At 34.9% G+C, this 13,576-nt stretch overlaps 1 protein-coding gene across 7 annotated transcripts in view; it reads left to right on the top strand.

The window, feature by feature from the left end:
* Window positions 1-13,576, top strand: part of CCDC91 (coiled-coil domain containing 91) — a 367,817-nt gene that overhangs the window by 185,707 nt on the left and 168,534 nt on the right. For all 7 annotated transcript variants that reach the window (XR_014314001.1, XM_082739675.1, XM_082739674.1 and 4 more), the window contains one exon: window positions 1,720-1,827. Coding sequence is in view for 6 of the 7 variants with exons in the window: in XM_082739675.1 (XP_082595801.1) it covers window positions 1,720-1,827 (108 nt within the window). In the remaining variant the exon portion in view is untranslated. The remainder of the gene's footprint in view (window positions 1-1,719; window positions 1,828-13,576) is intronic.

Raw genomic sequence — 13,576 nt, 5'->3', positions numbered from 1 at the left:
ACTAAAATTGGGTACTTAAACTGTGGGGTTATTTGAAACCATGGCAAATAGCAAAGTGAAAACAGTCCTTCCCATTAAGCAAAAACAATTCTGTCATATCCAAGACCCAAAAAGAGAATGACATTTTTCTATATACAGGAGATGTCATGAATAGACCCAAGAGAATTATCATAACTATAATGTTCTTTAAATTTTCTGAAGTTCAACAAATAGAATATTATATTTTACCAATGGTAAATAATAATTTTACATTATCTAGTCACAGTTTAAGAGGTTAAATTTGGGGGCCTTACATAAATTTATGATCATGGAATCTTTAAGAGGATATCTAATGTATATATTGAAGGGCTGAAGCACCTCTCTTAAGCGCTTCTCTAAATATTAATTAAACCTCAGTCAGAGCTTTATTTTCCCTTACTAATTTGCTAGTAACTATGTGACTTTAGAGTGACAACTATTGAATTGTAGGAGTGGTAGAATCATCAGACAGTTTAACATTTGCAGAAGAAGGTTAATTATCTGAAAATTTGAGACTTATCTGGAGCTTTAAAAAAATATTTTTGTCTCAGTTTTTTAAAATGTTTGCATACTTATTTAGCTCCTTAATGCATGTTGTTTCCAACCAAGTAAATCTATTTTCAAAACAGAGATTATTTAAGAGATTTGGCTTATTTTTCTTTTCTTGGTGAATGTGCCAAAGGTCTGTTTTCTATAAGACGTGTGTCTGTTTCAACTTACTATTTTGATTATGAGTAGTTTATTATCCAGATAGACCTTCAAAAATAGAATATTTGCTAAAGAATTCTTATGTATATGGTTGAGTACATATTTTAGAATGATTTAGGATTTATAAATAGCATGTAATGTAATATTGGGAACATGTTAAGTATAACATATAATGCTTTAATAAAAAGGAAAGAAAAAAAAGATAATGTTCTAAGCATTTCCAATAAGGAAGTGAGTGGGTGGAACGTCTTCAAATGCTGATTTGGCTTCCCTTAGAACAGTGTTAACGTCTTCATATTTTACCGACTCAGGTTCCAGCATTTACATTACCCACTTAAGTTTGTCCCATCTCCCAAGTTTTATTACTTTTTATGAATACTGCCTTGAGATTCTGACTTCCATAACTTTGACTTCTACCTTTTTATATTAGGGGTGTGAACTTCCTGGGGGGCAGTTCTTTTATGTATGAAATTGCTCAGAGTTTCCATCTGCTTTTACTTGCCTTGTGGTCTTGAAGATCATGCTTGGCCCATGGGATATTACAGTGTGCCGAGAGGATGTGGAGTTTTGTCAGCCAGTGAAATATGTCTGTTTTTTTTTTTTTTCCTTTCTTTCTTCTTCTTCTTCTTCTTTTTTTTTTCTTCAGTGGCTTTCATATACTCCTCATCCTGTGTGGTCTTCAATAAACTAAATTTATATTTAACAGAACTACTCACCCTCTTTATCATCTTCTATGACTTGGCCTTTTCTAAGGAGAAGGTGTGTGGAAGTAACATCTGAGCCAAAAAACTAGAGTGTTGGCAATAGGAAAACCTAAAACCAAAAGCTTGAAGTATGTTATATATGAATGTGTTCAATATTCACAAATGTGTAGTTTGTAATGCAGAAGAGTATCATATTTCAGATACGTACAACTGTCAAAAAAAATGTTCATGCCAACAGTAGACTCCAAGTGTTGTCTGTGATCCAAATGACTTTTTTGCTTGTTTTTAGGCACTGCTGCAGTCTTCAGTTAAGCAACAAGTAGAAGCTATTGAAAAACAGTACATTTCTGCAATTGAGAAACAAGCACACAAGTGTGAAGAGTTGTTGAATACTCAGGTAATAAAATTGCACATCCATTATATATTTATACTTTGTTTTTTGACTCTCCTCCCCTGAGAGCTGTATAACTGTTTATTCAGTTTCATGCCATTTACTTTCCTTGGTGTATTTTGGAGAAAAAAAATATGGTTATGTAAACTTAATGTTAAAGTTTGGGAATTTCATGAAAGACTAAAAATAGAGCTAAAACCCTAAAATATGTGACTCTCCCATAAATTAATGATAATTCTTATGTTAATTTCTGAGTTATGATATTATTCAACAAATGACAAGGACAAGAGATGACTGAATGTATTATGGCATGTGAAATGGTTTTTAGGATTATAAGATTTATAATTAATACTTGAACTTTTAAAGGCACTTATTCATGTTTGAGTACCTTTTGCTGCATGTAGGGATTGGTCTCTATTTAAATTTTTTCGTGGAATTTTTTCTTTCTTTTCTTGATTTAATGTCTTGGAAGACATTAAAGACATGATTAGCCTATTTACGCTGAACAATCAGATGAAGATCATTTATGGAGGTGTCATAGTATGAGTAATATATTCAAGAAATTCACAGCAACACTTTTAAATAACATAAAATATGGTAGGTGAGAATAAAACCAGCTTTATTTACTAGAACTTTTTTATATCATGGGAGGAAAATATACTAAGAATTTGGAAAGCAAAATTAGGGGTAAATTTAAATAGAGACTTAACAAATATGCCACTGCATCACTGAGACTGGGGTCAAATCTATTAAATTTTTTCAGTATCATTTTAATAAACGGCTTGAAAGGAAATACACAGAATTTTATAAATTTAATATAACAATTATATTCTTGTGGATGGCGAAATGCCAGGTTGTCAGAAGTATGAAGTATATGACTTTTTGTAAATGGACAGAAAAATCACCGAGATAAATTAAGGTCACAGAACTGTGAAACAGCAGAAAGCATGTATTAGCCGAGGCAGGCCAGGTTAAACCCTAAATGCTCTGACTTCACACAGCAAAGACTTATATCTTACCCATGTGACATATATACCGAGGATTATCTTGGGGCTTGGTCGCATGTCGTCCTCCCCATAGGAATAGGCCTGGTAATGTAGGTCCTGTGTGGTTCATTACCTGTTATCATTGCAGAGTGAAAAGGAGCCCAGTCAAATTTCCTACTATTAATTCAATATTCTGGACTGGAAATGATACTTCCACTCTCAATTTATATCCATAGTGCTCCATCTCATCATATGAGGCCAAGTAGTGAGATTCTCCTACGAATCTGAAAGGAAGAGAGCAGGAAATACTTGGTAAGCAGCATTAGTTATACCACAGTTGGCTCTTATGGTTGCCAAATATTCTCAGTCTCCATCTTACAGGCAGATTTACTCAACCTGTCTCTTTGGGAGAAAATCTGAAAGTTCTGAACAGCTATGGCCTCAATCTCAAAAGTCCAGGATCTTTAGATGGTAGGTAGGGAATGATGTACCCGAGTGTCTGTATTATCAGGTCTAGATAGACAGTCCCCTTTGACTTAAAGAACTAGAAACTAAAATATACCTTGTTTACCTTCAACATATTTGGTATACAGTGGCAAGATAAAGGTGTTTACTATAGTCACTCTCAAGAAGGATAAAGAATCAGAAATGCACAGCTATTATTAGTATATAGCAATTCTGAAATCTCAGTGGTCAGATTAAATAAGATCTCTGTTATGGGAATAAGATTGATCTTTGAATGACCATGATTCTCTGTTTAGGGTTTAGGCACAGGTTTTCTTCTAGTCCATTGTTCTTTATGATCTTATAGATTTTGTTTTCAATATCTTTGTTGGCTATCCCTGAGTATTGGTGATTATACCATTTCTCAGCCTGCTTCTTGCTATAGAAAATTGGGAGGCATGGGTCATTTTAGATAGCAAATAGTGAGAGTTCAGGGTTATGGTTCTTTTGGCTCATTATCTGTTTGATTACAATCGGCTCCATTCATCAGAGGCAAACCCACAGTTATTTTAGAGAACTACTGCCTACATTTAATATGCTTATATGCGTTTTGTGTCTTCCCTGTTTGTCTTTCTCTTTTTTTCTGATTAAAAATAACTTCATTTAGCAAACCTGGGTTGAAGAAATTTCAGTGGTCTCTTTTCTCCAAACCATTTGTTCCAAATGAAAATATATATAGGACAGTCACAGCTTTGTTGGGTCTGTGCTTGGAGACACTAATGGATTAAATCTTCAACAGTGGATGTGACTAACACATACTTGGTTTAATACTTGCTGTAAGGTTGAATTTAGTTGGTCTTTGTTGCTCAAAGACCTTCTCAGCTATTTCTTTTAGAAGTTGAGGTTGGGAAGGTGGTTATTCTTGCAGGTCCTCAAATTTATGAACTTTTTCTGTTAACTGTAATTCAGTTCTTGTAAATTGTCTTTTCTTGTGAATTCATTGCTGAATTTGTCTCTTTCTACTATTACCTTGTCAAAAATAGCCAATAGCAGAGCTAATAAATAAATTCAGCGCAGTGGCAGGTTAAAAGATTAACACGCAAAATCAGTCATGTTTCTCTACACTCTCAATGAATATCCAAAAAAGAAATTAAGAAAGCAGTTAAGTTTACAGTACAATCTTAAAGAATAATATTCTTAGTGGTAAATTTAACCAAGGAGGTGAGAGACTTGTCCATTGAAAACTACGAAACTGGGCTGAAAGAAATTTAAAATGACCTAAGTAAGTAGAAGGATATCCTGTGTTCATCAGTTGGAAACACTGGGTGGAGAGCAGTCCAGCACTACCTCAGGACACATCGAGGAGCGGAAGCAGTTCTGTATGGTGAAATGCTATTTAAAAACCAGGCACTAAAAGGGGATATGATTATAGGTAAAATCATGTAAAGTGTAAAATTGGTGATCCCACACTTGTATTCTCTAATCATATTGGAAATTTGAAGTTAGTAAATTTAATTTAACAAAAATAATAGCTGGGTGGTTCCTTAGAAATAATTTAGTTTAGTATTTATGTGTATGTGTGTGCAGGCACATGCATTCATACCTTTCTCTCTGTCTGTCTCTTTTTCAAATTAAAAATTTAAGGGAAAATCAAGTAAACATTAGAGTTATTGCAATTAGGTGTTCTGAAATCTGACTCCCTACCTTTGTCCCTTAACGGTTTATATGTAATGTCCTTAGCCTCTCTGTGCCTCATTTTTCTTATCTTTAGAGTGTATACACAAATAATTCTCACCTCACAGGATTGTCAGGAGTATTGTATGACATCAGATTTACATAGTGCTTAGAATAGCACCTGGCACATTCTAGGTGTTCAGCTAATACTGACTGAATTATTATCATATTTGTTATTATTGGTCACAAGATTTCTTGGTCAAGGTACTCCCAAAACCAGGGTTAGGATTCATGTTTCCTGATTTCCTGGCTATAGAAGAAAGGTTACTTACTTGTAGTTCATATATTATCTGTCTTTGATTTTGAAAAGTCAACTTTAAATTTTTACACATTTACTTTGGGGCCTTGTTTAGCATTTGAATGCTAGACCAAGCCTTTGTCCTTCCCTCTCTTCCTTATTTAATGTGGGCCTTTTACATGACTGATATTCTGCTGGATTATATAGATATAACATGAGCAGGACACAGTCCTTCTATTAATATTAAGCAGGTAAAAATCAATGAGATGATTGTTAAAACTGTGGTAAGTTATGATGAAACAAGTGTTATATTAAAAGGGGTATATAATTCTTTCATTTTGTGTGAGGGACCACTTTATTGGATCAGTGATGAGATCGTTCAGGGTTCATGGGGTCTAAGTGATGTCAGAACTGAGAATTACACATGAGAGCGGTAGATGGAATAGCATATTCACAGTCTGTTAAATGAGAGAGTATAATGTAAATGTTTGGCAAGGGGGGGCTGAGGCTGTTTGAGACTATGAAATGAAAGATTATTTTATTCCACAGAAATAATAATAAAGGACCTTGTCTGCCATGTAGTCTGACAGGAAATTGGGAGATGTTAAAAGATATTAATTCGAGAAGTGACATTTCTTCAGATCTGCATTTTAGAAGTATTACTCTGGTAAAGTTTAAAAAACACTTGATGGGAGACAGTATTAGAAGCACATAAATCAGTTAAACAGCAATTACGATTATCCTAGTGAGAATGGTGGTGGCTCAAAATAAGGTAGGTGTATGGAAAAGAGAGGTTTTAATGGTTTTGAGTCATATTAAGGGAACAGAAACCAGAGAATTTGTGGGAATAAAAGAGGGGAAGTCAATGTTGAATGATAAAGGATATAATTACACATACACAAGCACACACATTTTATATACATAAATATGAGTTTATATACATGAATATGTTTTTGTGGTTGGTGACCAGATCTTTGGTTTTGGCAATTCACTGAAATAGGAAACTTAAGACCTGCAGCATGGTTAGGGTTGAAAATTTCATGTTTTAGATATGTTGAGCTTATAGTGCCTGTGGAATATTCAAGATCAGAGTTCATCAGAGAGTTGAATATAGAGTTTGGAACTATGAGAACTCTTTTAGTGGATGAATTTGGAAGTCGTAAGTATGTAGAAGGTCAGAGAAAGTATGTCTGTGGATGATACCAGAGACTATATAGAATGAAAAAATAATTCCACCTAGGGTCCTGAGGGACCTCAATATAGAATGGATAGGCTAAGAGAGCTTGTGAAGGAAACTGTAAACTGGCAAGAAGAAAAGGAGGAAACCAAGTGCCGAGTATACCTAGATCCTGAGAAGAGAGCATTTTATAAAAAAGTTGAGTGGGTAAGATTTTCAAATAGTGCAAAACAAGTAAGGTATGGATTTACAGATGATTGCTAGATGGGACAACAAGAAAGCTAGTAAAAAATAGTTTTGGTGGAATGGTGGCCAAACAAAAGTGGATAATCAGATGAGAAAAAAAAAAAAAGGAGATGAAACAATAGAAACAGAAGACAAGTCTTTGGGAAGCTTAGATGATGAACATAAGAGAGCACTGTAGGTGGTTGGAGCTATGAAGGGGAAATTTTTCCCTCAGATATTTTGGCCTGGAAGTTGAGCTCATTTTAACACTTATGGGTGAGAGCCAATCTTAGAAAGCCTAAAGATATAAGAAAGAAAAAAAACTGATAGACCAGAGTCCTCAGGAAAGAGGAAGTAATAAACAAAGTTAATCTTTATTAGATGAGAAAGCATTTGCATACATGCAAGTGGGAGTTTGTACTTGTGGGTGGAGGGTTGTATATTTGCACATTTACAGATATAATTTTAAATATTATTCATACTTTTGAATTATAACATTCATGAATTTTATTTCTGAGTTCCTCTCTACCAGCACTTGCAAAATCCAAATTTCTGTGAAGAATATGTACGACATACTATTTATAATCTTTTAGTGCTATTAACAGATATAATGTGGAAAGTTACCCAAGCATACCAAATAAACTATCTGTATTATTACTTTGTCCTTAAGCTTTTTTTACAAAAAGAAAACTAAGTTTGTCTTTTTCCTGCAGTGCCTTGTCAAAAATGTCTACAAATGATCAACACATGTTTTTAACATATTCTAGTGTCTTCCCTTAGAACTGTAAGTACTCATTTCATTTGAGTACAGAATGTAAATTCTATGAGAGTTAGGTAATGTGCTTATTCTGAATTTTACTATATCCCCAAAGCCTGTCAGTTTTTTGGTATTTGCTCTAAGTATAGTAAAATAGGCTTGTTATTGAGAAATATATACATCCATGTATCTACTGTCACAATCAAGATATAGAACATTTCTATCAACCCAAGAAATTCTCTCTTGTCCTTTTAAAGTCATCCCTTCCATTATAGCTCTAGACCTAGGCAACCAGAGATCCACATTTTCTCACTACTGATGAGCTAGCTTTTATAATTTCATAAAGATGAAGTAAACGTGTATTTTCTTTTTATATCTATCTGCTTTGGTTCAGCATGTTTTTTGAGATCATGAGGTTACCTGTATTAGTAATCTATGCATTTTGATTGCTGACTGGTATTCTGTTACATGGATATACAACATTTTGTTTATCCATTCACTTATTCCTGGACATTTAGATTGATTAACATTTGGGGTTGCTGTGAATATTTACATGAAGATCTGTGTGGGAACATATTATTTTTCAATTATTTAAAAATATTTAGGTATGGAATTGAAGGATCATATGGTAAGTGTTTAAATTTATAAACAAATTCTAAACTGTTTTCCAGAGTTTCTTGGCATTTTATATTTTCATTGTAATGTATGAGAGTTCTCTTTGATCTGAAGCCTATCAGCACTTGGTATTGTCAGTGTTTTTCATTTTAGCCTTTTGTTTTCGTTTGAATGGGAAATGGCATCTCATCTCACTGCATTTTTTGAATAACAGTTGATAAGTAAGCACATGAAAAGATGCTTATTACTATTTGTGTTTTCTTTTGTGAAGTATATATATGTTTTAATCATTTATTTTATTTTATTGTTTATCTTCATAATTTTAGTTGGTTTTTATAAATTCTAGATATAAGTCCTTTGCCATAATATGCATTATGAATATTTTCTCATTTTCTGGTTTCTTTTTCACTTTTTTTTTTTTTAAAGATTTTATTTATTTGACAGAGAGAGAAATCACAAGTAGGCAGAGAGGCAGGCAGAGAGAGAGAGAGGAGGAAGCAGGCTCCCCCTGGAGCAGAGAGCCCAACTCGTGGCTTGATTTCAGGACCCTGGGATCATGACCTGAGCCGAAGGCAGAGGCTTTAACCCACTGAGCCAGGCTCAGGAGCCAGGCTCCTTTTCACTTTCTTGATGGTATCCTTAGATGAATAAAACTTTAATTTTGATGAATTCAAACATCATTTTTTCTTATGGATCATACTTTTGATGTTATATCAAATCTTTACCTAACTATAAGTCACCATGATTTTCTCCTATATTTTCAGTAAGAAGTTTTATGTATTTTCTTAGGTTATGTATGTGACTCATTTTTTAATTTGCTTGGGGATGTAATGAGATAGTTGAAGTTTCCCCCCTTTTCAGCGAGCTCCAGTATGAATATCCATAATGATTTCAGCACCATTTTTTTAAAAAACAAAAGTATCTTCTCCTTCAAAAATTGCTAGAACCCATATAGGAATTCAGGAGAGTGGCAAGATATAAAATCAATGCGCAGAAATCAGTTGCATTTCTATGCACTACCAATGAGACAGAAGAAAGAGAAATTGAGTTGATCATATTTACAGTTGCACCCAGAACCATAGATACCTAGGAATAAACCTAACCAAAGAGGCAAAAGATCTGTACTCAGAAAACTAAGGAACACTCATGAAAGAAACTGAGAAAAACAAAGAAATGGAAAAACATTTCATGCTCATGGATTGGAAGAACAAATATTGTGAAAATGTCTGTGCTACCTAGAGCAATCTACACTTTAAATGCAGTCCTTATCAAAATACCTCAGTTTTTATCACAGAGCTGGAACAAATAGTCCTAAAATTTGTATAGGACAAGTAAAGACCCCAAGTAGCCAAAGGAATGTTAGAAAAGAAAACCAAAGTTGGGAGCATCCCAGTGCCTGACTTCAAGCTCTATTTCAAAGCTGTAATCATCAAGAGAGTATGGTACTGGCACAAAAATGGACACCTAGATCAATGGGACAGAATAGAGAACCCAGAAATGGACCCACAACTCTGTAGCCAACTAATCTTCAACAGAGCAAGTAAGAATATTCAATGGAAAAAAAGACAGTCTCTTCAACAAATAGTGTTAAGACAGTTGGACAGCCACATAGACAAGAATGAAACTGGACCATTTTCATACACCGCACACAAAAATAGACTCAAAATGGATGAAAGACCCAAATGTGAGACAAGAATCCATCAAAATCCTTGAGGAGAATACAGGCAGCAACATCTTTGACCTTGGCTGCAGCAACTTCTTGCTAGACATGTCTCCAAAGGCAGGGGAAACCAAAGGCAAAAATGAACTATTGGGACTTCATCAAGATGAAAAGCTTTTGCACAGCAAAGGAAACAACTGACAAAACCAAAAGGCAACTAACAGAATGGGAGAAGATATTTGCAAATGACATTACAGATAAAGGGCTAGTATCCAAAATATACAAAGAACTTATCAAACTTAACACCCAAAGAACAAATAATCCAATCAAGAAATGAGCAGAAGACTTGGACAAACATTTCTGCAAAGAAGACATCCTGATGACCAACAGACACATGAAAAAAATGCTGAATGTCACTCAGCATCAGGGAAATAAGAATCAAAACCAAAATGAGATGCACCTCACACCAGGTAGAATGGCTAAAATTAACAAGTCAGGAAATAACAGATGTTGGTGAGAATATGGAGAAAGGGGAACTGTCTTACACTGTTGGTTGGAATGCAGACTGATGTAGCCACTGTGGAAAACAGTTTGGAGGTTCCTCAAAAAGTTGCAAATAGGGCTACCCTATGGCTCAGCAATTGCACTACTGGGTATTTACCCCAAAGTTACAAATGCAGTGATTCAAAGGGGCACCTGCACCCCAGTGTTCATAATAGCAACGTCTACAATAGCCAAACAATGGGAAGAGCCAAAAGTCCATTGACAGATGAATGGATAAAGAGATGTGGCATGGTGTGTGTGTGTGTGTGTGTGTGTGCGTGTGTGTGTAAAAACATATATATACACACACATATATAAATGGAATAGTACAATATTACGCAGCCATCAAAAAATGAAATCTTGCCATTTACAATGACGTGGATGTAACTAGACAGTATTATGCTGAGTGAAATAAGTTAATTGGAGAAAGACAATTATCATATGACCTCACTTGTGGAATTAAGAAATGAGAGAGGATCTTAGGGTAAAAGAGGAAAAAATAAAATGAAACCAGAGAGGGAGACAAACCATAAGAGACTCTTCCAATTTTAGTATATGTGCTGCCGAAGCGAGCACAAACCATAAGAGGCTCTTAACTATAGGAAACTATAGAGGGTTGTTGGAGGAAAGGCAGGTGGGGGAATGGGGTAACTGGGTGATAAGCAGTAAGAGGGACATGTGATGTAATGAGCACTGGGTTTTATATAAGACTGGTAAAAAAGAAAAGTATCTTTTCCTTCAGTGTATTACTCTACCATCTCGGGAGAAAAATCATTTGACCATGTGAGTACAGATTTCTGGACTCCTAATTTTGTTCTATTGACCTGGTATTTTTCAACCTTGGCAATATTGACAGTTGGAGTTGCATAATTCTCTATTATGGAGGGCTATCTTGTGTGCTGCAGGATCTTTAGCAGCCTCCTTCATTCCCACCCCATGAGTGCCTGTAGCATGTGCTTCAGTGTGATAACCAGAAATGTCTCCAGATACTGCTAGATGTCCCCTGGGAGAATGGGGGTAGTAAACCACCGTTGGATGAGAACCACTACTATGATCTAGTTTTCTATCTGTACACCAATACCATACTCTCTTGTTTAGTGTAGCTTTATAATAAGTCTTAAAATCATGAACTTAAAAACAACAATTTTATTCTTGAAAATTGTTCGGCTAGTCTAGAGAATGTGCGTTTTCTTATACATTTTATACTCAGCTTGTCAGTTTCCATTAAAAAAAAAAAAAAAGCCCAGTTACTATTTATTGGGATTGCATAGTCTGTAGGTAAATTTAGAAAAAATTATCATCTTATACTCTTACCTTGATTATTTTATTTCTTTAGTTTAATTGGCTTTCTATTCTCTCTTATTCCAGTATCTTAAAACCAGAAGTTTAGGCCACTGATTGAAACTTTTATTTTTAAACCTAGGCATTCGGTGGTATATTTCTTCATGCACTCTAGGTGCATGTCTCACTTATCTTTTTAAGAGAGAGAAAATGGGGGGGGGGCAGGGGCAGAGGGAGAGAGAGAAGAGAGAGAATCTTAAGCAGGATCCACGCCCAGCACGGACCCCAACATGTGCTCAATCTCACAACCCTGAGATATGACCTGAGCTGAAATCAGGAGTGAGATACTTAGCCTACTGAGGCACCCAGGCATCCCTTCTCACATTTTCAAATGTCCTGTTTTCAGGACACCTGAGCCACCCAGGTGCCCCTCCCCTTTACTTTTAATCTATTTCTGTCTTTATGTTTTAAATGGGTTTCTTGTAGAAAACATGTAGTTGGATCTTACTTTTATCTAATCTAATAACCAGTGCCTTCGTTTCGTGTTTTTGTAACTCTTTATGTTTAGTTTGATTTTTGAGATTTTTGTATTACAGTGTATCATCTTGCTATTTGTTTCCTGTCCCATGTTTTCATTTTTTTTTTCTTTTAATGCCTACTTTTGGATTATTTTAATGACTTCATTTTATGTCGTTTGTTGGCTTATTGTAACTCTTTGTTATTTTGTGATTAAGGAAAGTTGGTGGACATTATTTGAAAATGGATAGATAGCAAATATTTTAGGATCTCTGCTGAAACTATTTAACTCTGCCAGTACAATGAGAAAGCAGCCACAAATGATGTGCAATTGAATGGCCATTGCTGTGTTTCAGTAAAAGTTTATTTACAAAATCAGGCTACTAATTTGATTTGAACTGGAGACCATAGTTTGCCAAACCTCTCTGCTGTAGCAAGACAGGAACTGTCGTAACTTGGAGAATTTAAGGATCTTGAGTTCTTCATTTCCTCTTTAATGGTATATTTTTTCCTCAGATTTGCTTTATCGTGAAAATAATGTTCCTTTCCTGCAGAATCTGATACAGTAGTTCTACTGGGTCAAAGGAATATGTGAACTTTATGAAATTGGCAATATTTAGCTATCTTTAGCCTACAAACCCAGCATTTTATGTGCTTCAACCTATTGTATTTTTAACAAGAATCCAGGTGAGTATTTTGTTTCCACAATATTAGAAAACATCATTTTGGACAATGTTTTCTAAATTTCTTTATAATGAGAATACTGGGGATATTTGTTTATTATTCAGATTAACAGGATTCTGCTCTATTAATTTTTATTCTTAATGATTTAGTTGGAGCCCACCTATACATATCTTTAACAGGCAAATCAGGGAATACCTTTGAGAGAACTTAGAGAGATACTGTTTTATTATTGCCTTTATAGTGCTGATCTTCAGCACCCCTTACTCTTAATTTCTCATCCTTCAGGTTTCTGAAATGCAGAGGAAATGTAGTAGGAAATTACTCCACTGTTTTAGGTGTCTTTAACCTCAAATCACTTAAACAGATAGGTTGGAAGAAAGGACATGTGATTTTTGATATCTTTGTGGACTAAGAAGGCACGTCAAATGATGTCTTTTATTCTTTATTAGTAGTTTGGATTAGGGCAACTGTAATTTCTTTGTACTTATTTCTAAAAATCTCTCAATTAGAGTTAATTATAGTATTGAACAGCTGCTATGTAAGGATTAAGTGAAGCAAAGTGCCAGTGTATAGTAATTACTCAATAACCAGTAGCTAAAGTTGTGTGGAAAAATCTTTTTTTTTTAAAGATTTTATTTATTTTATTTGACAGACAGAGATTACAAGTACGCAGAGAGGCAGGCAGAGAGAGAGAGAGGAGGAAGCAGGCTTCCTGCTGAGCAGAGAGCCTGATGTGGGGCTTGATCCCAGCACCCTGGGATCATGACCTGAGCCAAAGGCAGAGGCTTTAACCCATTGAGCCACCCAGGCTCCCTGGAAAAATCTTTTGATTTGATTTTGTTTTTTGTGATTACAGTTACGCAAAGGATGTCCAATATCCTATAATAACAGAAAT

Source organism: Mustela nivalis, assembly GCF_964662115.1.
Source record: "Mustela nivalis genome assembly, chromosome: 7".
NCBI classification, from domain to species: domain Eukaryota; kingdom Metazoa; phylum Chordata; class Mammalia; order Carnivora; family Mustelidae; genus Mustela; species Mustela nivalis.
Note: the sequence above shows the minus strand (reverse complement) of the source record. Positions and strands in the feature narration are given on the sequence as shown.